At 39.2% G+C, this 26,925-nt stretch overlaps 1 protein-coding gene across 2 annotated transcripts in view; it reads right to left on the bottom strand.

Annotated features, from left to right (window-relative positions):
• Positions 1-26,925, bottom strand: part of CDK6 (cyclin dependent kinase 6) — a 128,401-nt gene that overhangs the window by 11,709 nt on the left and 89,767 nt on the right. For both annotated transcript variants that reach the window (XM_019627598.1, XM_019627597.1), the window contains exon 3: positions 4,293-4,460. In XM_019627598.1, coding sequence (XP_019483143.1) covers positions 4,293-4,460 — 168 coding nt within the window. The remainder of the gene's footprint in view (positions 1-4,292; positions 4,461-26,925) is intronic.

Genomic DNA, 26,925 nt, shown 5'->3' with positions numbered 1-26,925 from the left:
TTTTTCCTAAGCGATGATACATTTACACAATAATCAGGTGTGCGCAAGTGTGGCAGCAGTTGTTTCATCTGGAGGTCTGCATAAAAAAGTAGTTAACCAGGAGGCACGAAACGCATGTCTCAGTGTTATCCAAGTGTGTCAAAATGCGGCACAAGCTAGTTTTTTCTTTTTTTTTAAATTACAATGTCAGCAAGACTTAAAATACATATTAAAAAATGGACTGCTGAACATTTGTGGAACCTCTGGATATGTTTTGTAGACCCAGAGAATTCCAAAGAACACAGTTTGATATGCTCTGGAGTATTGGAGCCTATGGTGGGGAGAAGATGAGAACAGTGGGGGTGGTGGGCTCTCCAAGCCACTGACAATCTATTTGGTGAATTCCAGACTTAACCTGGTCACACACTGCCTGTCAGAGTTTCAGTTTCCCCACTTTCAAAATGAGGTGGTTAATAAAGCATGCGCCAAACACCAAACTCAATGGCAATAGTATCACCCTACATGCTGTATGGTTCAGTTTAGAAAAAAATAAATAAGATTTTACATCATAAACAGAGAAGAGAAGAACATTTTCTCCCTGAGCTGCTGTTCACGGTGCTTCAAGATTATCAGAGTCATCAGGTGGCTGGTGACATCCCAGGCTCTGCTCTGAGATGCTCCCTGTCAGATCTGGGTGTACAATCAGGTATGACCAAAACTGCTGGCCAAGTGGTTGGTCTCTTTTTCTCTTTTCTCTTGACAGATAAAAATGAGTTGCACCATACACCATATTTGACATGGGAAGTACTTAGAAATGTTGACTTTAGAATGACTCTAAGTAGTATTTTAGCTAGTCATGTGGTCATTCTAGCGAATAAGCATGTATTCTGGAAACACTTCTGCCACTGAGATTATATAATCACAAGTTGTGGTTTTGACATATCACTTATATGCAAAAGAAACAGACCTCCCTGTAACCTGCTTTCTCGTTGGTTTTCCACAAATGTAATATTTCAAAGCAGGTCACAGATTTGATTTTCATGGTTTCAGAGAAACTCTTCTGCTCAAAATAACCTCTGTCAGGCGCTACATATAAGGGCCCCAGCTTATCTTCACACCCCCAGCTCTGTGCATCACAAGGGGCCTCAGAGGCTCACAGGCAGCCATTCCAGTCCAAAGGTCCACACGCGGCCTTCAAGCTGCTGCCCCTTATGCTCAAGGCGAACACACAGCAGGCACAATCCGCTGTTAGGAGGAAGACCCTGCGAGTGGCTCATGCAGTCCCCATTAAGTCAGAGAATGTCAACGCCCTGAGTGTGGCAGGGTGGTGGTGAGGAAGGGGGTGGGTCTAGGAGGCATGTTTCCTTGGTACCCTGGACTTCAAGCTCCACGAAGGGAGGAATGGCTGGAGCATGGCCACTGCAGGCTCCTCCAAAGCATCAGATCCAGGCCAGGGGCCCCCTCTCGTCAAGTCTAAGGTATACGACGTAATTAACCACCCACATCTTAATTCTACAACCTTTAAAGAAATAGGTATAAACAGCCCTTACTCTGATGGGTACCTGTGCCTGCCAGACTGTATACGGAGCAGCAAAAACCCAACACCCCCTAACGCCACCTGAGTGCCATGCTGAAGGCAGCCCAGCAAAGTTAGGTGTCTTACCCCTCCCCTTATCAGATGGAGCGCGGTCAGTTACATCCACACACCTACACCTACACCTACAGTCCAGACTTCCAATGAGTGCCCTAAATTAATTCCTACTCAACAGGCCCGCTCCTTCAAAGAGCTCACAGTCTGATACAGAAAACTCCCAAATCATTACAAAGAGGATAGAAAGCAGTTATTATGAAAGACACTAATAAGATATTACTCTGAAATCACTGAGAGAGGAAGGAGGAATTAACTTCAGCAAGGGTACCAGACGGGGACATTGGAGCCACGCTTTGGAAGGTAAGTAATATATTAGCATTTCTCATGGCTAGAAAATGTCAGTTTCGAATCAGTTAACTTGCAGTTCCTTTAACATTCCACAGATTAAGTTGACTCCCAGTTCCTGTATGACATAACCCACTAAAAAATGTGTATTTCCAGGAAGTGGAAAAATAAATACCCATTTAGTCTGAAAAATTGCAATTCCAAGTCTTTAAATGTCACCATGTATTTGTGAACTGACATATTACTATACCAAATGTATTTTTCCTTTAAATAAAAAAATATAAAACAATGGGAAAAAATTTACATGCAGTACCTTACAGGACTCCTACCCTTTATTATTACCATTAAAGTCTAACCATCACTTTTTCAAGTAAAGTCTGAGTTTCTCCCGGTGTCTTTCCCAGTTGCTAATGTTTTTTACTTTATGTTACCATAAGTAATATAGAGTATGCAGCACAAGCTAGATGCTGAAAAATCAGGTATTAAAGACTGCCCTTTCCTTCTTCCCTATGAAATAATTTGTCTACATTTTCCTGTCTGAACATATCAACTTTCAGCAAGAATGGAATGTTAATTGATGTTACGCACAAGCTGGGCTATCATTCCTCAAATTTAATAAGGTTTCCTGTTTTTATTTATTGTTTTTAGTGCGCATTTGGGGGGATCAAAATAAAGTGTCTCAGTTGTGGCTCATCCTTCCCTCAATTAATGTACCCAAGGAGGCCAGGTCCCTCCATCTGCTCCTCTGATGACCGTCGGGTTCGTAAAGCCTATTCAAGCTTCTCCCCAGGGCTTTGAAACAACATGTGCGACTCCTTCCTAGGGAAGCCGGCAGCCAACCTCACCCTTCCCACTGGGGAAACACAGACTCAGCCCTTTCTGGTGTGATTATATAAGAAAACAAGGGCTCGCCTGACCTAGCCCAAAGCTGGGGCATATTCTTTAAGCACCATCTTGTGCCTTGTCTTCTCAAAATCTGTGCTGTGTGGACAAAGAGGAAACAAGTACAACTTATCTTTCAACAGTGGGGACACACTCCAAGGAATCCCCTGTAAAAGTCCGGGTGCCCTCAGTAAAGTGTACATGTATAATGTTGGAAAAGTAAGTGTTCTCCCTTGTCCAGGTTGCAGTATCTGTATTTCGGGGGTGGAGAAGGAGAACACTTTCGTAAACTGAATGTTTTTTCTGAAGGAAAGTTTTCTCTCTCAGAGAATTTCCAACTCACTTCCCAAATTTCTACTTTCAGCTGAGGCATTACTGGAATGCAGGGAAACAATTTTGTTGAGCAGAATATTAACCTCCTTGCAGCCACCTCCATTCCCCAAGTCACTGTGATGACTGAAGACATGGCCAAACATTTCTCAACAGCACCCCACACCCAAGGCGGTGCTGCCCCTGACCGAGAACCACGTTGAGGCTAAAGATGGACTGTACGTGAAAAATGACATATTTACCCGAGGATTCTTTTTCTTAAGGCTTAATCTAATGCTTTGAGGGCCATGTCTGCAGTCATCATTGAATCCAAGGGATTTTTCCCTTCAACCTTCTGCCCCAGATAAGCAGCATGGAAAAGGGGCAGTTGACTACCTATGGTTGACTCCACTGTAGGTAAAACAGGTCTTTCAAAGAGAAGGGTTATTAATGCCTACTTCCAGGTTTTTCTTATCTTTTGAAGCAGAATTTTGCAAAAAATTCAACTCACAGGAACTATAAGGAGGAATAAAAGCTAACCAAAGTCAATAGCTATTATGGTTTTATGTCCGAAGGAGACAAAGAACAGGATATCATAACTGTCATTCTTTGCCAAAACAGAGCCCTTCGATTTACCCTTTCTCTCTTGGCCTGAATGAAGCCTTTACCTAGCAAGGTGGTGTTAACTTGTTCCTGGGTGACCCAAGTTCACTGTACATTTAATTCTGTCTTCACAGTTGGCACTACAGCTTCCGAGGAGTGTTTACTCAACCTGTGCAGGTACCCTGGCTGTTCCTCAGACCAGGAGGCTGCAGACAGGTCATCGTCCCTGGTGCTGTCTCTTCCCTGACCTTGAACTGTTTCCCCAAGCATAATATATGCAGCTCTGAAAGTAGTGGTTATGGCAAAAAGCATTTGGAAACTTGTAACTGATTCCTTTCTAGTGGCTAAGATGCAACCGCCTATTTCTGCAATGGGTCCTGTCCACAACAAGCCCAGTCCGGATGTGTCTTTAGTCTTAAGCTGAATGCTTTCCTTCTACCCACGGCCATATAAAAAAGTGCAGACATTTTGTCTACCAGCTGACCACTGGCAGTAATGATAAGAGGGGTGTGGAGTGGGGGGCACTTTGTCATTCAAAAGAGGAAGAATAAGTTTAATGAAAAAAGAGCACTCTCTCACTCACCACTGAGGTAAGAGCCATCTGAAAACTGTAGATGCGGGCAAGGCCGAAGTCAGCCAGTTTTATTTGTCCACTGCTGGTCACCAGAATGTTCTGTGGTTTTAGGTCACGGTGTACTACTCGGTGAGAATGAAGAAAGTCCAGGCCTCGGAGAAGCTGAAACATCATATCCTAAATAAAAGCAAAAAAAAGAAAATCAATGAACAGTCAATGTGGAAATTCAACATGCCAAATCCTCAGCACTTAAGAGTGCTTGGCACCCGGAAAGCATTTGATAAATATTTGCTGAATAAATGAATCTGTCTTCCTTCCTACCTCTCCACTCTCCCGTTCTCAAGATCACTACGAAAAATTATTTTACTCTCAACTCATATTTTATTAATGAAAGGGCAATTTAAAATAGTCTCAGAGGGTACGGTAAATATTCTGGGAGGATGGATACCAAACTGGTGTCAGGGGTTCATGTTAAGGAGACGAAGCAGGAGGTGGTGAGAGGGGGATATATTTTACTTCGTATACTCTATATGGTTTAATATTGGATTTCAATAATTAAAACCCAGTGAATGATGATAACACCAACGGTAATTCGTACTATTTTTATAGCGCCAAATACTAAGCAGACACTGTGCGTCCAGCATTGTTCCAAGCACCTTCTGTTTAGTAACTCAAGTAATCCACACCGCCACACTGAGGTCAATAATATCATGCCCCGTTTTACAGGTCAAGAAACTGATACACAGCAGGGGGATGTAATTAGTCCAAAGCAACACCACTAGCAAAAGACAGAGTCTGGATTCAAACAGAGTCCAGAACAACTGGATTCAAATCCTCAACGTACTTCTTTATCAGACCAATGACCACGTCGGTCTGTAAAACCAGGTAAGCCATGTAACCCCCCTGAGCCTATTTTCCTGTCCGTAAAATGGCAAAGCAACAAAACCTATTTCGTAGGATCATGGTTTACACAGCACTAAGCACAGTAGTAAGCAGTCAATACATGGTGGCGATGACTGCCATCATCATTCACCAGCACAAAGCAGGGAGGCATTCAGAAAATAAACCCGTATCACATCTTTTCCTAATTTTGGAACTGATAAAATTAGATACAAGATTTAAAACTCAGAAACAGCACCTGAAAGTAGGAATTTACAACTTCGACCATGAAGTGATGCTCTGAAATCTGGGGTGAATAAGATTGATCTACCCCCTCAAAATATTGTGAGAATGGTGTGTCCAAAGGAGGAGAGAATTACCTTGTTCGTATAAGGCTCAGAAACATGAGGAGGCAGTGTCATGGGCTTTAGAGCGGGCGGGGGCAGTGAGGACACACTCGTTCAGCAGCTGGGCCCCTGATCCTCTCAGGGAGAAGGGTGTATTTGGTTATTGGTTTAAGGAACTGGTTCTTCCTTCAGAGTTGGGAGTTCTGTCTTTACATTCCAGCTTGTTTAAAACCAAAGCCTTAGCGTTCCCATTTGCATAATGGAGAACACAGTGCTTCCTTTTCATAATATTATGAGATTTAAATTAACATAGGCCAAGGGGTGGTGCAGTTTCTGGCACATGGTAACCCTTTAATAAATGATAATCATTAGTGTCTCGTTTGCTGGGGGAGACAGAGTCTCAAACAACTGTAAGAAAATGTGGCCAGTGCCACCAGGTCAGTGAACAAAGTGCTAAGAGTGAGTGAGTGTGCATTGTCAGAGGTGTACTGACATGCTTTCTGAGGTCCGCCTAAATGGATACAGTAGTGCCCCCCTTATTCGTGGTTTCACTTTCCATGGTTTTAGTTACCCAACGCCAACCGCGGTCCAAAAATACTAAACGTAAAATTCCAGAAATAAACAATTCATAAGTTTTCAACTGCATGCTGTTCTAGGTAGTGTGACAAAATCTTGTGCTGTCCCACCTTGGACACGAATCATTCCTTTAGCCCAGCGTAGGCACGCTGTGGACACACCCCGGCTTTTAGTCACTTATCCAGCCGTTAGTTCAGTTATCAGATGTTTTGAGAGAGCAAGTGAGCACATTCACGTAACTTTCATTACAGTACACTGTTATAATTGTTCTACTTTATTATTGGTTATTGCTGTTAATCTGTTACTGTGCCTAATTTATAGATTAAACTTTATCATAGGTATGTATGTAACAGAAAAAGCACGCTATAAGAGGGGGCTAGTGTATTCTGGACTGCCAGGGGTTACCTTCTAAATTTCCAAAGGTGAAAACTCTGGAAAAGACTGCATTGTCGAGGGACAGTCCTTCAAGACTTAAGAACCACTGCAGGTCAAACAACTTGCAACGAATAAACAGGAGTGTGAAAATGAAGCACAAAATGCCGAGGAAAGTACTCTTCTGCTGTGGCAAATAAGTCTTTATTGGAAACATACGCACACACTTGTAAGCACTAAATTTTAAATAGCATGACTAACTTGAATAATGTCATGCTGGCTCATCATCTTTAGCTTCTTATGTACTAAGTACCAACCATTTAAAACAGCACAAAAATAAATCTGCTTGGTTCATGTTTCAGTGTTCAAACAATTTAAGCAGCCAATTAGCAGAATACAATTTAAAAAATTTGAACGAATTAATAAGGCTCATCTACATTTATAAGAAGCCTCAACTAGCGTACAGAAAATGTGCACTGCTTTTATTGTGCATTTATTTATACAGCATGTATTATATTTTCCTTAACTATAAAATTGGTATGTGCTTAATGTGGAAAATTATAAGATTTTTAAGAATTCCAGAGGAAGAACGAAAATCACTCAAAGTTACACCACTCAGAGAACAGAAAAACCTTCACTGTTATATAACTTGTGTGTGTCTTTCTTATCTGTGTCTCAAAACTGTTATGTATTGCCATATTTGTAGGTATAAATATAGTGGATATTTATATTATGATTTATATAACTATTATAATCATAATTTACATAATTATATGCTTGTGCTATATTATATAAAATATATTTATAAATAAAATGGCTATTATTCTGTATATATTATTTTGTGGTTCTTTAAAAAACTTAATTCATTATGGATATTCTGTCATTTCAATGAAACTCTGACAAAAAATTTTTTTATACAATATGATTTTTAATGGCTGCGTGGCTTTCCTCCCTGTGACATGCCATAATCATTATTTGGTTTTAGTTGCGTTATTTGAAACTGATACTAAGAGTCTAGTTCTCCTTTGTTTAAAGGCTAGACTAGATGAAAACGGCTTGTTAACATCCTGTCTAAGCATGGGTTAAGCAGTGCAAATCCACATAAGTGCATTAACTCTGATAAAACATAAATGACGACTATTGATGTAGGAAAAGTTAGTTCTACATAAGAATCATCATTCTTCAGATTTTGTTAGGTTACTGAAAACTTTTTTTGGTTAGCAAACTGGGCTTTCTTTTTTTTTAAGATTTTTATTGGGGAATTGGGGGAAGGGGACAGACAAGTTGCTATCCTTTTGTTCTTCAGTCTAGTTGTGGAGGACGTTGCTTCACTGGCCCAAATTGTCACCATCATTGTGCTCTTCCCGGGCAAGGCAGATCAGTCGCCGGCTTCTGGATGGCCGCTCACTGCGGCTGCTGGCCGCTCACACTGGCTGCTGGCTACATACGGTAGCCCATGGCAACCCACTGCAGCAGGGGCTGCAGCCTACGCCGCTGCCGGTGACTCACGGCAGCCCAGCTCCAGGTTGAGCTGTTGTTCAGCATCTTAGCTGTAGAGGGCAGTGTCACTGGCCCTCACATGTGGGATCTGAACCGGGGCCCTCTAGTGTCCCAAGCCAGCTCTTAACCAATGCGCCACTCGGCCGGCCCTGGGCTTTCTTTTAAACCTGTAATATCTAGCTACTATTAGAGTTTTGACTAGTGAGATTTGAATTAACGATTTAAAAAAAATCTTGCCAAAAATCTCATTAACTTCAGTAAATCGATTGTGAGGTAAGTTAATAAACATAATGGATGTGTAGTAAATATGATTTGGGGACTCTACCTCAATCTTTAACCATCATTCATTGGAACATCTAATCTCAAAAGGGAAATATACTGAACTAGTGTCAGGAACACTGGTCACAATGAAGACATGGTCCCAATTCTTGAGAATGGTATGGGTGAACAAGTTGTAACACTACACAAGGTAAGAAAAAACACCTTTCCTTCAGGATCACAAGAAGTGCTATGATCGAAGATGTTTCAAAGGACTCACTACTTAAGTTTATTATCTGTCCTACCTCTATACATAGTATCATGAGACATACTTTTAAATTAGCTCAAGATTTTAATCTAAATTAATCTGTCTTATACAAGGCAAATATTTCACAGTAATCCGAGTGACGCAATGCGATGAAACTATGGATACTGCCAATTAAGGCTCTTTAAGTTAAACACAGGTTTAAAATCTTTTTATGTTACAATGCACAATCCTGGTATAAAAGGTTTGAACATTTAGCCATACTTATGATAAACAGTCACTTGGGGCCTTCACTGTATCTTTCTGAAACATGTGATGGCTGAAGCATGTTTCAACAGGACACCCTCATGGAACAAAGTCTGGCTCCCAGTGACTTCAGGTGGGGCTCTGTCCCGGCAACTCCCCTAAAAAGACTCTGGACTTCAGTCTGAATACCAGAAATATTTACAGCCTTGTAATTGTTTCTCTTAGGTGTTCTAGAACTCTAGTCCTCTTATTTCTTTAAAAACAAAACAAACAAGCAAACTGAAAACCTACCTCAAGCTTTCCTAATGGGAAAAGGTTTTACCATTGGGCCTTTTATTCCAACTACAAAAAAAGTATAAATAGTTCCCAAAGATACTAAAAACACCCAATTTATTCCATACAGGAAATCACAGAAAAGATGCCTTTCAATGGACAATTCTGTATTTTTTTGATACATCTACCTAATTGAAGTGATATATTCACTCCTCAAAGTTTTAGCAGCAAAAATGTACACCAATAGTTTATCTATTAAAAAATTTAAAATAAGACTTACACAAGTTATAGTCAAGGATAATCATTTTTTCCTTCTTATAATGTGTAAACCACAGTCTTTTCACATTTTTTATTCAAGTTTTGACAGAAATAGCTTCACAATGATTTGTTGTTTCCCATGAAGGGTATTAGAGGACTCTACAGTCTAAAATAGATCACATATAACAAAGGTTTTTTTATACTGAACTGATAACATTGACTTCTTGGAGGGGTTATGATTATAGGAATAGAAGTAAAATATCAATATGAGCCTGTACATAAAGGGTGATGATAAACTCATAGTAAGTAGAGGACTATTGACAATAACGGGGCTAGTCCCAGGATCTTTTCATTTTTTATATTTTTGCTGATAACTAATATATACATATGTGTGAGTATAAAAACCTCCATCTCCATTTTGTGAGCTCTATTTTGGGCTCGGCCTCAGTTGAATAAAGAGCTCTTGTTGCATTTATGGCACATATTCCATGTGCTTTCTTTCGCTTGGGCATCTCACCACTGAAACGGTCCCTTGTTGAAACACTCAGGCCAGACAATATATATATTAGGTTGTTGGAAAAGTCACGACGCATTTTTGCAACGAAAAACAGAAAAAATACGACATGACTTTTCCAACCCTATATATACCTATATATATATATATATATATATATATATATATATATATATATATATATATATATATATGATATATATATATATAATTTTTAGTTGCAGTCAAATATACATAACATAAAAGTTACCATCTTAACCACTCTTAAGTGTACAGTTCAGTGTTAAGTATATTTACACTGCTGTGCCGCCAATCTCCAGAAGTTTTCTATCTTGCAGAACTGAAATTCTATACCCATTAATTAAGACATCTCCCCCATGTCTACCTCTCTGCCCAGATCCTGGCAACCACCCTTCTGCTTTCAACCTCTGTGAATTTGACTACTCTAGATACTTCATCTAAGTGGAATCATCTGTATTTGTGTTTTTGTGACTGGCTTGTTTCACTTAGCATGTCCTCAAGGTTCATCCATGTTGTAGCATGTGTCAGGATTTCCTTCCTTTTTAAGGCTGAATAATATTCCATTGTGTGTGTGTGTGTGTGTATACACCACATTTTGCTTATCCATTCATCTGTTGACAGACATGTGGATCGTTTCCACCTTTTGGCTATTGTGAATAATGCTGTGATAAACATGGGTGTACAGATCTCTCTCTTTGTGGCCCTACTTTCAATTCTTTTGTAGAAGTAGAACACCCAGGATCTTTTAAAATTATGGTTCTCCCATAAAATATGTACAATATTACTACATAAGCGATGAAGTGGTGAATAACAAAGCCATGCTGAGGTCCTGGACATTCAGCCAGGAGGTTCTTACGCTCACACCTTCCACCTGTGTGCTCAGGAAGCATCTGCTGTAAGACACCACATCAAGCTGACTGTACAGCACACGCCTTTTCCTCTAGTTCAAAACTTGACAGGAGGGCCTTTATGCTTTTACTGATCAATCCACCAATGATAACAATGGGCTGCAAAAAAATTGCTTTATAAACAGGTTTCCCTACTTTTTTCTCACTTTGGTCCTCAGGAGTACCCAAAGAATGCTTCATCCCAAATCACAAAGGGCAAAACAAACTCTGACAAAGCAAAAGAAAGGTTAAAGCAGGTTCCTTAAAACTTCCTATCACTTGGACAGTTGTAATTTTTGGTGACTTCAAAGCAAGCAATAAATGGGAGGACCTGGAGATAAGCTACAAGATACACTGCGAGCAGTCAAGCTGTGCCACATTGCCAGTTACTTCAGCATGGTGGGCGTGTGGGGGTGTGCTGGGGAGGAGGCAGGGCATGGAGATGACTGAGCAACGTGACCCCGCCTTGGGGCTCTTCAGTGGCAGCAAATGTAAGACCTCTAATTGCCAGTGCTGACTTTCTATTTTTACTGCTTCTAGGCAACTAGATAAAAGCACAATAAAAGTGGCTGTGCATATAAATTTGATTAATAAAATATGTATTCTGAAGCGAGAACAAAAAGAATTCATTCTTGGAAGGGATGATAATGGTGAGTAAGTAAAGAATTACTCTGAACTAACTAGAAATAAGAACAACTGATTTTCACCATGCCTGGAAATGTTGGTATTTGAGGCACCATGGACAGTCTGAAAGAAGAAATCATTACTTCATCACGATGGCTATTATTAACTCACAGAAGAAAGTCAAAAGAAACTGAAACTATCCATATGCAGTGTTAATTATCACTTCTTCAGAGCAGGATATAAAAATAAACACTGTATAAATAAGAAAATATAAAGTATAAAAAAAAATACAAAAGTATAAGTTGCCTATAGTGTTGGCTAATGACCCAAACAGTTTTTGTTCTATACACACTATTTTGTAATTCTTTTAAAAGCATCAAATAATATTCTGTGGATATTTCCCCATTTCAAAATACTCTTTATAAAATTTTTTTTAAAACAATATGCTTTATAATGGCTACATTTGGACAAAATATCTTCTCATCTTTCTCCATTCTCCCTTTGAATTCTCTCTTTTGAGAATGTACCTCTCACTCTGTACTTCTCGCCTCTCCAAATGAGGTAATGATTAGAGAAGTTGCTTTTCCACCGAGTGGAGCATATTATCATTTGCCTTACTGTGGGAGACACTGCTGGTTGCCAGCCATGAAGGATTGGTCCAAGGCAATCACATTCCAATTTGGTAGGAATTGCTCTAGGGATGGACATGACACCCAGTTCTGGCCGATGAGATGTAGGGGCAAGCCTGCTATAGAGTTCCGGAAAGCAATTTTTTTTCCTTTACAAGAGGGCCACAGTATAAAGCTCTTCTGGTGTACTTCCTCCTCTGCTCCACGAATCTTACCCCAAATGCTACTATTTGAGGACATGAATTTGCAGACTGCATGTAGCAGCCATCTCGAAACAGAACAGGGAGACTATTTGCACACATAAAATGCCAGCGTGTAAAGAGAAAAAGAGTGTGGATCTTTGAGGACATCGCTAAATAGCTAAATCAATTTTGGGGCCGCCCACCTCTGGCCTTGCAATAGATGTCAACAATAAATGCCCTTATTTAAAGATATTTTGCAGTTATTTGTTATTCTAACAAATTTAACTTAACTAAAATTATATTAACTAAAACCTGTTAAGGCCATTACCTTTCATTTACAGCCCTTGTCCCCTCTTCCAAGTCCAAGGAGACTGTACCAACATTCCTTTCTTGGTGCCATTATCCCTCCCAGGTGGTTATGCTTTTCTCTTTGAGACTTATACCTCCGTCCATTAATGTTCACAACATCCCCTTCTTCATGGTTATCATTTGCTGTCAATACTCCATATTCCATAGCTCATCCTCCCTAGCCACCCTCACCATGTTCCTCCATGACTTCAACATCCCTAGGATACCCCAGCTAGCACCTTAGCTTTAGAGAACTCTAACTTCCTTATCCCCACTTCATTTTTGCCATCTACTCCCATGGCTAAAACCAGGAATGTGTTAATACCTCTGATCTTTTTTTTTTAATTAAAAATTATCTTTTAAAGTTACTTTAATTGCATTTATTTGGATATCAAAATACCACTTACATTTACATAAGCTTATTAGAGAGCGTAATTAATTAAATTTGGAGAGCAACTTATTCACGCACCACTTGCTAGCTCTGCCAATTCCCTCACCTCTCTTGTTCCATGGTCATTCTACCTTATCCTTTATGCAAAGCTTAATCTTCAATTAGCCCCCACTTCTCTCTTTCTCAACTGTTATACCTGTGTTGCAGAGAACTGTTACGAGGGAAAATCATCACATACGCGTTCATTATCAATAAAAAGTCAGTCATCAACCCTGACTACCTTAGTGACACCAGGTGATCCTACAGGTCCCTAGTCAACCCTCTTGCTGTCCTTGAAGGGCAGTCTAAATTTTTACTGCTGTCCCCTACCTTCGCATCTCCCTTCCTTCTTTCAGCAGACCAGGGCTGCGCTCTACTTCAAAGAGAAACACAGACTATCAAGGGGAAGCTATCAACTCCTGTGCTCCACCTATAAATTGATAAGCACTGGCCTCTACCCCTCTCCTTTATCTCTCGGTGGGAAAGGTTTCTAATTCTTTCTAAGCAGTATTCATCTTCCTCCTATGTTCTGGATAGCATTCACTCCAGCTTCTTCAAGTACCTTACCTTGCTCTCTTAATCTTAATCTCCTTCTCTACTATATCTGAGACTTCCTCCCTATTGTCCCTTGATCAGTAAACATCCCAAACAATCCCCTTCCTTTCTCAGCCAATGGTCTTTACACAACAGTGCACATTTTCTCATTCCTCACCCACAACACATCACTGCCATGGATGGAGATACAGCAGCTCCTGAAAGACCACCAATGTCACCACCTGCTTGCCTCAACCAATGGGACATTCCACTCTTAACCTTGCCACAGCATTTCACAATGGATACTTCCTTCCACTTCATTGTTCTCCAAAAGGAAAAGATCTGTGGTTTGATAAGAAATGTAACACATATTAAATGTTAAATTTAAAAAAATCAAAACACAAGGAAAAGGAAGGAAATAAATCCTACCCACAATTCTTCCATCCAGAGATAACCACAATTAACATATTGGTGAATCTTTCCATCATTTTTCTATACATATATACTCATACAGTTATTCTGTTTTATAAAAAGAATGCTAGTATATATGATTTTGTAATTGCCTATTTTATATCTTAATGTATACTCAACTCATTTGCATGTCAATAAATACAGATCTATTGCTAAATTTTTAATGGGTGTGTGATACTATTATTTATATATTATCTTTAGCTAAAGGTTCTAACGTTTATTAAATTACCCACTTTTTAAATGCCACTTTTCTCATGTTCTAAGTTACTTGAATTTGTTTCTGGACTTTGACTTATTTGGCTGTTTAGAGTACCTCTCACCTTTAATAATCAAATATTTAGAATACGTTTTAATATTTGATAGGGCAAGTGTCCTCTTTCCATTCTTTATAAAACATTCCTGTATATTATTACATGCTATTATTTTGGACTGATAAGATCATTTTATTAAGTTCCCGTATCCTCCCCCAAATCCCTTTAGTATTTTCACTGATTTCTAAGAAATTATAAATTAATTTGAGAACTAATACTTTTACAATACTCTTCTTTTCACAACATGGTGTGGTTATTTATTCAAGTCTTCTGGGTCCCTCAGTAACGTTTTGTCATTTTCTTCCCCCTATACAATTCCTGAGGCCCCCGCTATAGTGGATATGCTCCTTGGCCTTCCTTACATGTATGTACTGTTTCCCCACTGATCTCATTCCTCAAATCTATCCTTAACTCTCTGGCTAGTCTGATCTTTTTAACAAGTAAACCTGATCCTATCAGATCATTCTTATGCTTGAGCGCCCTCTGACAAAGCCCACCTAGCTCTCTGGCTTTGCCTCCTGGAAGTCCTGTGGACTTCCACCATCTTTGCTCACTCACTGCCCTGTGGCCCCATCTGCTGAGAATGGGGTCTGCTTTAATCACTCTTCCTCCAGATATACTAGACTCCTAAGCACACTGTATTAACAGGTGTCAATAAATGTTCAATGACTTTCCATAGAGAAGTGAGGCCCAAACTAAATTGGAAATGACCATGAAATCTATATAAAAACCATTAGCTTAAAAAAAACAAAAAACACAAACAAACTAACAAAAAAACCTGATTGACTTCTCCCAAGGAGGAATACTTCAGCAGGTGATGGAACTCCAAGGGAATCAGAAAAAGTAGGTTTGGATTAGGGAATAAAACCAAAGAAGCATGGCATATAAATCAGTATTCCTACTATTAGCCATTAAAACATCATATGTGTTATGACTTTTCGTTTATTATTTCAGAAATATAATACTCTAATGCCTATAATGAACACTGAAGTATGGAATAAAAACAGTGAAGGAGGGTTCTGTTCTATTTTACCACTTCTATTCAGAATTCTTTTAGCAACTTGCCCATCAAGAGACATGGATTTTAGTACGTTGTTCCACAGCTAGAGTTACGACTATAAGCAAGTCACTTGGCCTCTCTCATCTCTAAGAGGAGCATTCTATGGACCAAACCACTCTGACTGAGTTATCTATCACTTGGATGCAGAACTGGACTACTGGGTAAATCTCCAATAATATTTTAATGTTGTATCAGTGTTTCTCAAAGTGTGGTGTTTTAATCCAGTGCTAGTGACTAAGTTCCATTTCATCTTAACTGCTAGCCTACTGACTAATCAAGTCCCAACTTTTCTGAACCTCAGTTTTTCATTTATAAAAATCAGGATAAATCCTGCCCTGCCTCCATCATAAGACTACAGAGAAAACTGAGATATTTGATTATTTCACACTATATATTTGATTTGTTTTTTAAACTGTTAAGCGCTATTGAGCTAGAGTGTAAACTTCCTGAAGAACAGGAATGTGTTGTAATTTTATGTTCTCCACAGAATCCAACAAAGCATCTTATAGAGAGATACTGGTCGATTTTACTTGATTTGACAAATCACTCAATAGTTTATAGATAGGCGTTAAGATGATGCATAATGACTTCTGCTCTTGGCTCTGTCACAGGAGTTATGTACAACATCCTCACTAATTAAAATGGTTCCTTGGGCATTCCAGTTTTGGGTACCTCCTCTCATAAGACAGCTGTACTTTCGCTTCAATAAAAATCTTTGCTCCTCTGGAAAAAAAAAAAAAGAGACAGAGAGATTCCTGAGTTGGTAGTGAAAACGGTCCCAATTCTGCATTGTGGTCTATGGGTTATTCACTAAGAATTTGTTGAATGCTTGCTAAGTGGAGGCACAGAAGAAGTACAAAAGAAACTTCTCTTAGAATGTATATAACCTAAGTGAGTCACCTGCACAGAGATGTGACTTTCCATTTCTGAGGACAGTATGATTTAAAAGAAAGACTGGATTCAGAGCCAAAAGTACTATCTAAATTTCTGCGTACTAGTCACATAATCTAAGGCAGGTCATTTGCAACCTTTGTGGGTCTTGGTTTTCACATCTATAAAAAGGGAAATAACCTCAAAAAGGAAAGGTTTAATAATCTATTATATAATTATATATTTTAATCATATGTAAGTATATATTAAGTAGGACATTAAATATTTAAGTGCTTTACATAGTATAAAGTACACGCACATCATGAATTGCTACCACTTATACAAAAAAAAATGTGAAGCCCCTACCATGGGTCAGGCACTGTGCTAGGCCACGTTACACACAAACGCCTGAAGACAGGGACCCAGGGAGCTCCTATTTTAAACAGAGAAGACATAAATATGCACCTACACTCTTCAAGTCAGTATGTGGCAAGGATCACACAAGGATAATGGCATACAGACACTGAATGAGCACAGAGGAGGAGGCGCCATCTAAGCTGATCTTGGCAGTAGGCGACGATTAGGTTTGGTGTGGGGAAGCATCTGCCTGGAAAAACACATGAGCAGAGGCTGAGAGGACGGCAACTGCTCAGGTATTTGGAGACCAGCAACAGGCCCTGGAGAGGGCACGCTTCTAAATGGGACCACACTGCAAAGGACTTTATTGCTGGGCTGGTATGGGGAGTTTACAGTGTGTTACGTTGTAGTCAATGGGAAACTAGAGAAAACGTGTGAAAGAATAGCATGTTATTGTGGATATTGTAGCATACAGAGTAGATGGGAGGTGCTGTCAGAAAGCTATTCTTCTACTCTGGACGTCAGATAGTAAGGGTCTGAACTAGAAATGTCAGAAAGGTCAACTTTAATGGGCCACCTTTTGAGGGCTCTACTACACCTTCAGGTTACGCAATGAGTCACCTTGGGCTTGTTCTTTAACCTCCCCTCTCCTAGCATCTAGCCTTAGTTTCCTCATCTGTAAAATGGTGACAACACTCTCTTGTAGGGTGGTAGTGAGGGCTAAAAACAACGTGTGAACCTCCCAGCTTGGGTAACATGTCTGGAACTAGTGCCATTAAATCAAGAAGAGGACCCACCATTGGCAATGGCATCTGGCAACACTCTAAGTTCAGATCTATCTAGTTTTCTCCAGTTAGTACACAGCCAGCCTCCCATCTTCCTGAACAACCATTATTGAGGTCAACAAATATAACTGTGTATATATTTCCAGGATACAATCTGTAAAATATTTATTATTTTAGCTAAATCAAGTATTATGTTACCTATTCTTAATTTTGAAAGTCTAAAGATTGCTAGCATTGTAGGTCTAGAAATTCCCTAGAAATCACCTATTACTATTCATTGAATTGTATTATGTCTCTTTTTGTAGACAACCCAACTTTCTAAGGTTGCTCTCAGTTATTTTTCTCTATGGGGCCTCCAATTGTTGAGGTTCCCTCAAACTGTCCGGTAGGTGCTTTCACAGGATAATTACCATGTACTATAAAAATGCAATACAGATTTTTACTTAACATGTATACTGAGGAGCCACTACTGAGTAAGGAAAAACATTACTAATGAACTTGCTTACATAATTAACTTTGGTTGCTTTCCCAGCTTCACAAATAGGAACTAAAATTTGTGATATTATTTCCTCATGTTATTCCATTAATGCTGAACTGTGTGCATTCCAATATAGAGAGGGGGAGAGGAACAAATGAGGGCTCTGAAAAGAACACTTAGCTGCATTTGGTCAAAAAATGGTCTTTACAAGCGTTTTTATTATAGGTCATAAAACACTGCTTACCACAATGTACCTCTTCCTTGAAGAAGAAAAGAAATCCTTGCCGTGGTGAGAAGCCGAGAACAACACAGAGGGTATTCGTGCCTCCTTCCCATAAACACATCTGTGCATATTATCTGTTTTGAGCACAGCTGCATGCACAGCTGTTTGGGGGGGGTGGGTGCAGAAGAGGTGGCACTTCAACATTTTTTATTTCGTGTGGTTGCAAGGACTGCGTTTTTAAGCTGAGGCCTGTTAGGAGAGAGGCAGGAAATATATCTGGGGGTGGGGGCCTAGGCTCCTCACCAAGAACTTCTTCAATCTACAGAACAAGAGGCTCCGTGTGGTCATATTGAGTCAGGAAAAGCATAGAGGCCGAGTAAAAAGAAGATCCTCAGACTAAATGGAACTGAAGAGCTATTTACCAAGGCAAAAATGAGAACTAGGTTAAGAATCTAGTAACAACTATCTTACAAAGAACTCAGCAAGGTAACATTAAAATAGGCATGACAACAGAAATTCTCCAGGGAAAGATGGACAACACCTGGGGAACGCTTAGTCTTAAGAGTATCCAGTCACTTCTTGGACTGGTTGTTGTCTCCAACACGTCCCTCTTGCCTTCAAATCTTTTCTTGGCCCACCTAAAACTCCCTGTCAGCTTTTTGGATTATTTTCTTTCCAGGCACCATAAAATCACCCTCCACTTCACCTTACATTGATCTTTCACGGCCTCACCTTAGTAAGTGCCAACCCATCCCTACTCCTACAATTAAAACTGCTGAGAGAAAATCACCACGCAAAGGCTGGAGGGGATACACGTCATAGTTGCCAGTTTCATCCGGACTTTCAGCGTTACCTTCTCTGGGTCCCTGGTAAGCTCCCGTTTCTGTTGTCCACAGTGGTTACTACAAATAGTCACTATTTGTTTCTTTGTCCCAATCATGTGTCTCAGAAGTATCTTAAATTCTAAATTCTGCCTTCAAGTCCTCATCTTATTCATTCACGGCTCCAAGCATGATTTAGTCATATTCTGAGGCATCCCAAGTGATAATGGCAGCTGGGACAGGTCTCTTGAGTTTCAGACATGCCAACTTCAATGCTTTATGCTCATGTTTTCTAGAATATTCCATATCAACTGCAACCTCACTATGTCCCCAAATAACAAGTTTCTTTACCCCCATCAAAATCTGTTCCTCAACCTGTATTTCTTATTTGTATAATGGCACCACCATCCACCCAAATGATCAATCCTGAAATCTGACAGACATTTTAGATTCCTTCTCTCCTAGCTAATCTGTTTCAAAATTACCTTTCAAATCGGCCCTTCTCTCCCATCTCCACAGTCCTTGTCAAGTCACCAGCCTCTCTTCCCTGGATGGCTGCAACAGTGTTCCAATAAAGATAGCTCCTGTCTTTAGATTTAAGCATCTTTAATCTTTTCTCCACAGTGCTGACTACATGATATTCCTAAAATGTGCATCTGAATCTTACAGAAGTCCCGTACTGCTCACTGTAAGACAAAGGCAGAACTTAGCTTGCTACTTAAAGCACTTCAATGTCTCATTACCTAACTACCTCTGGTTTCATTTCCGGCTGTTTCTATGCTCTGAAGGTGATACGCTCTATTATCTCTGCAACACTATTATTCCCTGTGCCTAGAATGTTCCCTCCATTGCTCTACCCCCCCAACACACACATTTTGTCTGTCTGTCTGGTTCCAATTTGTCTTTCAAGACTTACTTTAAGTAGACCGTGGCAAAGTCCTGGGTAATTCTGCTCACACCCACAGGCTGAGCTAAATGCTCCTCTTCTATAATTGTATAGCGCTCTTAGTAACGGTTCGGTTACAGTGCTTATATCCTACTTCACTGCAACCATGATGTCTCCCTGGCTAGGTTAAGACCCCTTAAGTGATAGCCATGTTGGGTAGAGCAATCTTGCCTTTATTTTGCGTCACTTTGAATATTTCCTGCCACTCCCTTCTGGCCGGCAGAGTTTGTGGGTTAAGACCCCTTAATGCTGAAGAAGAAACTGGAAGTGGGGATGGGGTGAGAAAAATAAAGGAGCATCCCAGGCATTTTATAGACATTATTTTTTCCCCAGGCACTTCGCATACATTATTTCATGTAATTCTCAGCAACCCCTTGAGTAAATTCATATTCATTCATTCTAAATTCGTGTCACGGGCCAACTCTGTGGCAGGTGCTGTGCTAGGCTGGAGAACAACAGTGCCAGGTCTCAGAGAGCTGACAGTGAGGGGGGTGAAGGTGGGGGGAGGCAGATTCTACGAGGTCAAGCAAGGTGCCTACCATGCAGTATCAGCTCCACACCTGACCAGGTGCTTCAGCTGCTCAGATCTCAGGCCCCAGTGAATAAGTATGAAGGAAATGTACAAACAATGTTTTAAAAATATGCTATGATCTCGCAACTCCACTTCTGGGAATTCATCCTACAGAACCAACAGCACAAGTTTATAAGTCAATACAAAGAGGATCAATGCTATTTTGTTTGAAAGAGTGGAAAACATGAAAACACCTAAAACGTCTACCAACAGGGGAACAGTTAAATTATGATGAGGCTACAATGTAATATGAAGCAGCCATTAGGAAGAACCTGAGTAATTCTAACATGTAAACTAGATAAATCAATAGTGAAAGGATATGTATATATTCTTAGAGGAATATATACAGCTTGATAAAAATGTACATATTTATGAATGTGTGGCTATGTCTGCATCAGGGTGGTCAGATAAAATATAGGACAGAGTTCCATTTGAATTTCAGATAATTAACATATAATTTTTTTCATATAATTATGTCCTACATATTGCATGGAATATATTTAATCTAAGAAAGTACTTGTTGTTTACCTATTATTCAAATTTAACTGAATGTCTGTATTTTATCTGCCAAATCTGGCACCCCTATGAAAATACATTTAAAAATGTTTGGAAGGAGATATTGCTACAGTTAAAGGTGGTTAGGGAGGAACAAAAGGAAGAGATTTCTGCTTTTTTTATGGCAAGTGTTTAAAGTGGTAAGATTGTGGGTAATTTTTATTTTTTTGTGTTCTCTTGAAGTAGCCAGTTAAAATTATATATATATATAACTATATATAAATATATAATTTTATAATTTTATAATTTTATATATTAATATACATATTTAAATGTCCTTTTTACCAACCACAATTTTTAAGTTAGTAGCTAGCAATATTTTAAAGACATAAAATTTAATAAGTCCCTGATACAATACAGTTTATGAAATGAGAAAAATCCTACAAGGATCACTTAAATATTTCATAGAAAAAGAAAGCAGAAAGCTTCAGAATTTTCTAAGAAACGACACATCATTGTCTAAATTATGTTTACACTGTTGTTCTATGTCCCCAACAGATTGCTGCTGCTTAAAAATTGATTTTTTTTTTTTAGCTGAGCCATTCTGCCACCTGTTGGCAGCTCAGCGGCTGCTCAGCTCGGGCTGGACTCGAACCGCTGTTGCTCAGAGCTCAAACTCTTGAGTGAGCTCTTAACCAACTGAGCCACTCGGCCGGCCCTTGATTTTTTTTTTTTAACCTCCAATTCCTTTCACAGATCCTACAGAAGAATAGGTGGCTCAATAAATTTCATATTTTTAATATTTAAAGTAAAAGCTACAGGTGGTTTTGAAAGACAATAAAATTATCCATTTTAGGGAAGACGTAATGATACAAATAATTATTGGGTTGTGTTTTAGACTCTTAGCTTAACTGTTGAAATATTTTAGAATGAAAGCTAAATCAACAATGCCCTCTCAGAATAGTCCCAAACTTTCTTTAGGCTGAGAGTCAAATGGACAAGTTTGCAGGCGAAATAACCAATGTAAACTCCTGCGTTGCACCCATCACAGCAAGATATTATCTTGCCTCGACTATTTCCAAGCCTTGCTCTTTCCTCCTATTGGAACCAGCATATGTAGTCTTCCAAATGGTTTCTGAGACACTTCATCTGGCCTCTAAGGCTGTAAGCAGGCCAACTGTTTCGCACAGATTTTAGGGTCACCTCTGACTCTGGCAGACGTGACACTTGTTGGTTTGCCAAAAGATACCAGGTCTGCCAGTGCTAGTGTTTCCTTAATAGCTTATACTTGAATGTAGTTTGCTTTAAAAAAAAATATACTTTTGCAGTACATCTAAGAGGAATATGGTATTTATACCCCCCACACCTCCTACATACATCAGACTCTTATTTATTTATAAAGCTAAAAGATAAGCTAAAATTTTTTCCTTCCTTAAAGTTTGTAAAACTTTTTTTCTCTTCAGGCATTGTATGTTCAGCATTCTTTTGGTAGACAAAATGCACAATGGAAATGAAAAGTTTTTAATATTTAAAAGCCTAGCTAAGGGGTTTCACAATCTGTCACATTTATTTAGTTTGTAGTTAAAAATATTTTACTGGAGACTTAAAACGTGCCAGTATAGAATGTTAGAATTCCATATCAAGAGTTGTCAAAACAGGCTAAAAAGGCATTAAGAAAATGTTTTGCCTCTATATGTTATTAAAGTGCTCAGACATAAGGGAGGTCCAAGTGATGATAAAATCACGTCTGGTGCTCTGAGTGAAGAGCCAGGGGGAAGGACCCCATTCAAAGGCCTACACACTGGGAGAAGATTTTAGCACTGCATGTATCTGACAAGTGACATACCCACAATACACAAAAAACTACAAATCAACTAGGAAAAGACACACACCCAACATTTAAAAATGGTGGAAGATGTGAACAGGCACTTCACAAAAGAGGAAATGCAAACGTCCAGGAGCTTATGAGAAGGTGCTTACCCTTATCAGTCATCACAAAATTGAAAATGACAAGTACAGTAAGAAACTGCTACAGGTGGTTTAAATGGACAACATCGAGTGTTGGCAAAGACATGGAGCAAGTGGCCCTCCCTTAGCTTTGATGGAGAAACGCAAAACAGTTTAAACCACTTGGAAAAATGTTTGGCAGAACCTACTGGTACACAGAGGCACGTGAACTATCTCACAGATATGATGTTGAGTAACAGAAGCTATACAAAACAGCACAGACTTTCATATGAAATATGCAGTGTAGTAATGACCTCTATGGAGAGGATTACAGACTGGAAAGGGGCAGGAAGAAGCCCTTGATCTGGGGGGTGGTTACATTAGTAAAAAGTCACTAAGTTGTACACATGCTTGAGATTAGCACACTTACTTTATTATATGCCTCTTATACCTCAATTAGAAAAAAATCTGTCTTCCCAATATTCATCCAAATCTAGGAAGACATTCCAGTTCAGGCATGCTATTCAAGACCTCTCTGGCAGGCTTATCTCTAAAGGCATCATGCAACTCCTGAAGGAGAGCGATCTCAGTTTCCCTTCGGGGTCTGCTTCTTCTCACTTCTAAGTAGTATAATTACTTCGCCTAATTTCCACCTGTTGTCAGTTTCTTCATTGGTATATGGGAAAATGACACGTTTTTCTCATAACCTATTATAAAAATTCGGTAATATGCATGTCTGTGAGTGCTTTGAAAATATTAAGTGGTATATGGATATACATATTATCATTATTTATTCAGCATTTGGAAGAATCAGTTTCTCCAAATAATATTAAAGACAATACATTTTATCGCTGCTAGTGCTCTGACAATTCGCAATTTCTTAAAACACAAAACATCAAAAGTTATGCTGTGATAGCATATTCTAGTTTGAAAATAATTTTCCATGAGAAAACTTAAAATGTGGCATCATTATTTCCAGGAACCCATGTTGGCGGATTAGCCTGTTGCTTTTTCTCTTTGGGTCGAAAATATGCTTTATACTACGTCATTGATCCATTCAGCTATCCAATAAACAGTCAGTGAATAGTACATAGCAAAAAAAAAATATGGTGGGCACTCAGTTAAAAGCTAGGGATCCTAAGCACAAGCCTTTCTCCATCAAAATCTTGTATAGCCATAATGGTCTTTAACCTACCAGTTTAGCAATCCTATCTGACATGAAAATCAGGCTAGATCCGAAGACGATTCATCTTGATGAAACTAGGCTAATTCCTAGTGATTATTACATTTTTATACACATCTTATTTTTTAGTTACACAAAGAACGTATGAATACATTTGTGTTATGAAAAGATGCAAAGCTTAAACACTGAGTTGAAGTTCTACTTGACCACCTACTAGGACTGGCAGATAAAACAGAGGATGGTCAGTTAAATTTGAATTTCAGATAAATAATGAATAATTTCTTAGCGTAAGCATGCTCCAAATATTACATGGAACATACTTATACTAAAATTTTATTTTATTTGAAATTGAAATTTAACTGAACATCCTATTTTTATTTGCTAAATCTGGCAAACTCACCACCTATTCTAACCTCAGGGTGTCTTCCAAAGAGGTAGGCACTAATATTAGTTTGTTGTACATTCTTCCAGACTTGGTTCTGTGAATTACATAAAATACACATATACTTCAGATAAATGGAACCAGGCTATCCTCATGGTTCTAAAATTGCCTCTTTTTTCATTTTCCTCACTCAACACTATGCTTTAAAAGTAATTTCTTATATATCAACGTTATTCTTTTTCATTGTCACATAGAATTCCATATAGTATCACGGTCCATTTGGCCACCCCCTAGTGTTGAACCCTTAGGTTATTTCCTTTTTCCCCCCATTATAATTAACGTTACAGCCAACTTTCTTATTCATAGCTCCTTTTGCACTGGTACCAGGGTTTGTCTGAGAAGTGAAGATGCTTGGTTACTGAATATATGCAGTTTTACTTTTAATAGATACTATCCATTGCCTCCAAAATGCTATATCAATTTATATTCCCACCATCCGCTTCTTAACAGTCTCACTAATAGCTGATGTTATGAAACTCTTTTTTTTTTAAATTTCTCTGATTACACTGAAGTTTGGGCAGCTACTCATATTTATCAACCAGTTATTTTTCTATCTGCTCCCAACTCATCCTTTTTAATAACCAAAGACGAGTATCAACTTGCTGGATAGAATTCCACAGAATTCTTCGTTTTTCCTATTAAAAAAAAGGAACATTTCCCATTTCCAGTATTTTGGCACTTCTAGATTCCATGAATCCTCAAAGGTTACCTGGGGCTCCGCTGTTGCAGCCACGAGTTCTTACAATGAATGCCATTAGATAGGATTTCCCATTCCAGGCCAAATTCAACAAGACTAACATAAATAATCACCTTCTTCTCTAAACCGGCAATTGCTCTCTGCTTACCTATCTGTGCTTCTCCCTTATGCTGGACAAGTAACCAAGTCCTGTTCCTGTTAAGTATTTCTTCACAATTTCTCCTTTCTTTCCATTTTAATCATCAACTGCTAGTAGATGATTAGTAGACACCCTGATTATCTCATTCCCAAAACCACTGGAGCAACCTCTTTGACTGATCTGTTGTAATCGCCCTTAAATGAGCACATCACCATCGGATTAATCAGCTTAAAACACAACAATGATAAAGTCAGCCACCCACCCAAATGACTGGCATTATTTCCCAGTACTTACAGGATGAAGCCCATTCCTCTCCTGTTTAACTGACCTCTTGTCCTCATCTCTCTGACGTGTCCATCCGAATGCTGTCTTTCCCCAAGTGGAAAGTGGCAACTCTTGAGCAAGACTTCCAAATCCTGGCTGCTTCTGGGTTGTGTAACTCATGTCTCAGAGTAACATCTTCAAGGTACTAAACAATTGCCACTGTCTTCATAAAGCCAGTTCTTATCTTTCCCTGCTCTGAATTCCTACAGCACTGTCATTTTAACACTTAGGCGGCATTTGTCATATACTGCCTTATGTGGTGGCAATTTCTCTACATATTTTAGTTTCCCTTTCTAGATTTTAAGCTATATAGGAACTGTGTTTATATAATATAGTCAAGTTATTTATCACAATGGCTTGAACACCGGTTGCACAAGGACTTATAGAATAAATCAGAAATAAAACTAGAATATATTTCTTTGTTCGTAGGCTTTCTTGTTCCCATTTAAAGCATGCCAATAAAAGTTGATTCATTTGAAGTACATCAAATATTACAATATTTTAAAACTTAGCATTTCAATTTGATCAGCTGCCACCAGGAAAATATGACTAAAAATTGAGGGAAAATGCACAGATGTTAAATATACTATATTATTCTCAGGGCTTTCACTTTTTAGGTGTTCCAGTACACAATGGAAAATTCTTAAAATCAATTACTTAAACTTATGATGGCATATTGTGTGTTCTATACTTAGAAAGTTCAGAGATAAAGTTTATAGGACTTGGGCTGGCCGAGTAGCGCGTTGGTTAAGAATTGGCTTGGGATGCCAGCTCTGAGCAGCAGGACCCCGGTTCGGATCCCACTATAGGGCCAGTGATGCTGCGTTCTCTACAGCTAAGGTGGTGAACAACAGCTCGACCTGGAGCTGGACTGCCGTGAGTCAGTGGTGACAGCGTAGGCTGCAATGGAGCTGCAGTGGGCTGCTGTAAGCTACCGTGAGTGGCAGGCAGCTGGCGTGAGCCGCCAAGAGCTGCCGTGAGCAGCCATCCAAGGTCGGGTGACAGATCTGTCTCACCCAGGAAGAGCGCAATGATCACAATACCAACATGGGCCAGTGAAGTGATGTCCTCCACAACTAGACTGAAGAACCAAAGGACAGCAACTTGTCTGTTGCCCTTCCCCACTTCCTCAATACTGTTCCCCTCCCCCAATTCCCCAATTAAAAAATCTTAAAAAAAAAAAAGTTTATAGGACTTGACTTTCCCGAGAATCTGAAGATTTTTTTTTTACAGTAATTCAGGAGGTAACTGTTATATCATCAGCAAAAAAGAGATGGAAGGAAATGCAAAAAGGCATTTTCTAGTCAACAAAGGCCCAAACCAGAATGAAGAAAGGCCTTCAGGTTCACCAAATAGATCAAGTGACCTTGGTGGATCAT

Source organism: Hipposideros armiger, unplaced genomic scaffold, assembly GCF_001890085.2.
Source record: "Hipposideros armiger isolate ML-2016 unplaced genomic scaffold, ASM189008v1 scaffold_737, whole genome shotgun sequence".
Taxonomy (NCBI): Eukaryota; Metazoa; Chordata; class Mammalia; order Chiroptera; family Hipposideridae; genus Hipposideros; species Hipposideros armiger.
The sequence above is the reverse complement of the archived record's forward strand: the minus strand, read 5'-3'. Positions and strand labels throughout refer to the sequence as shown.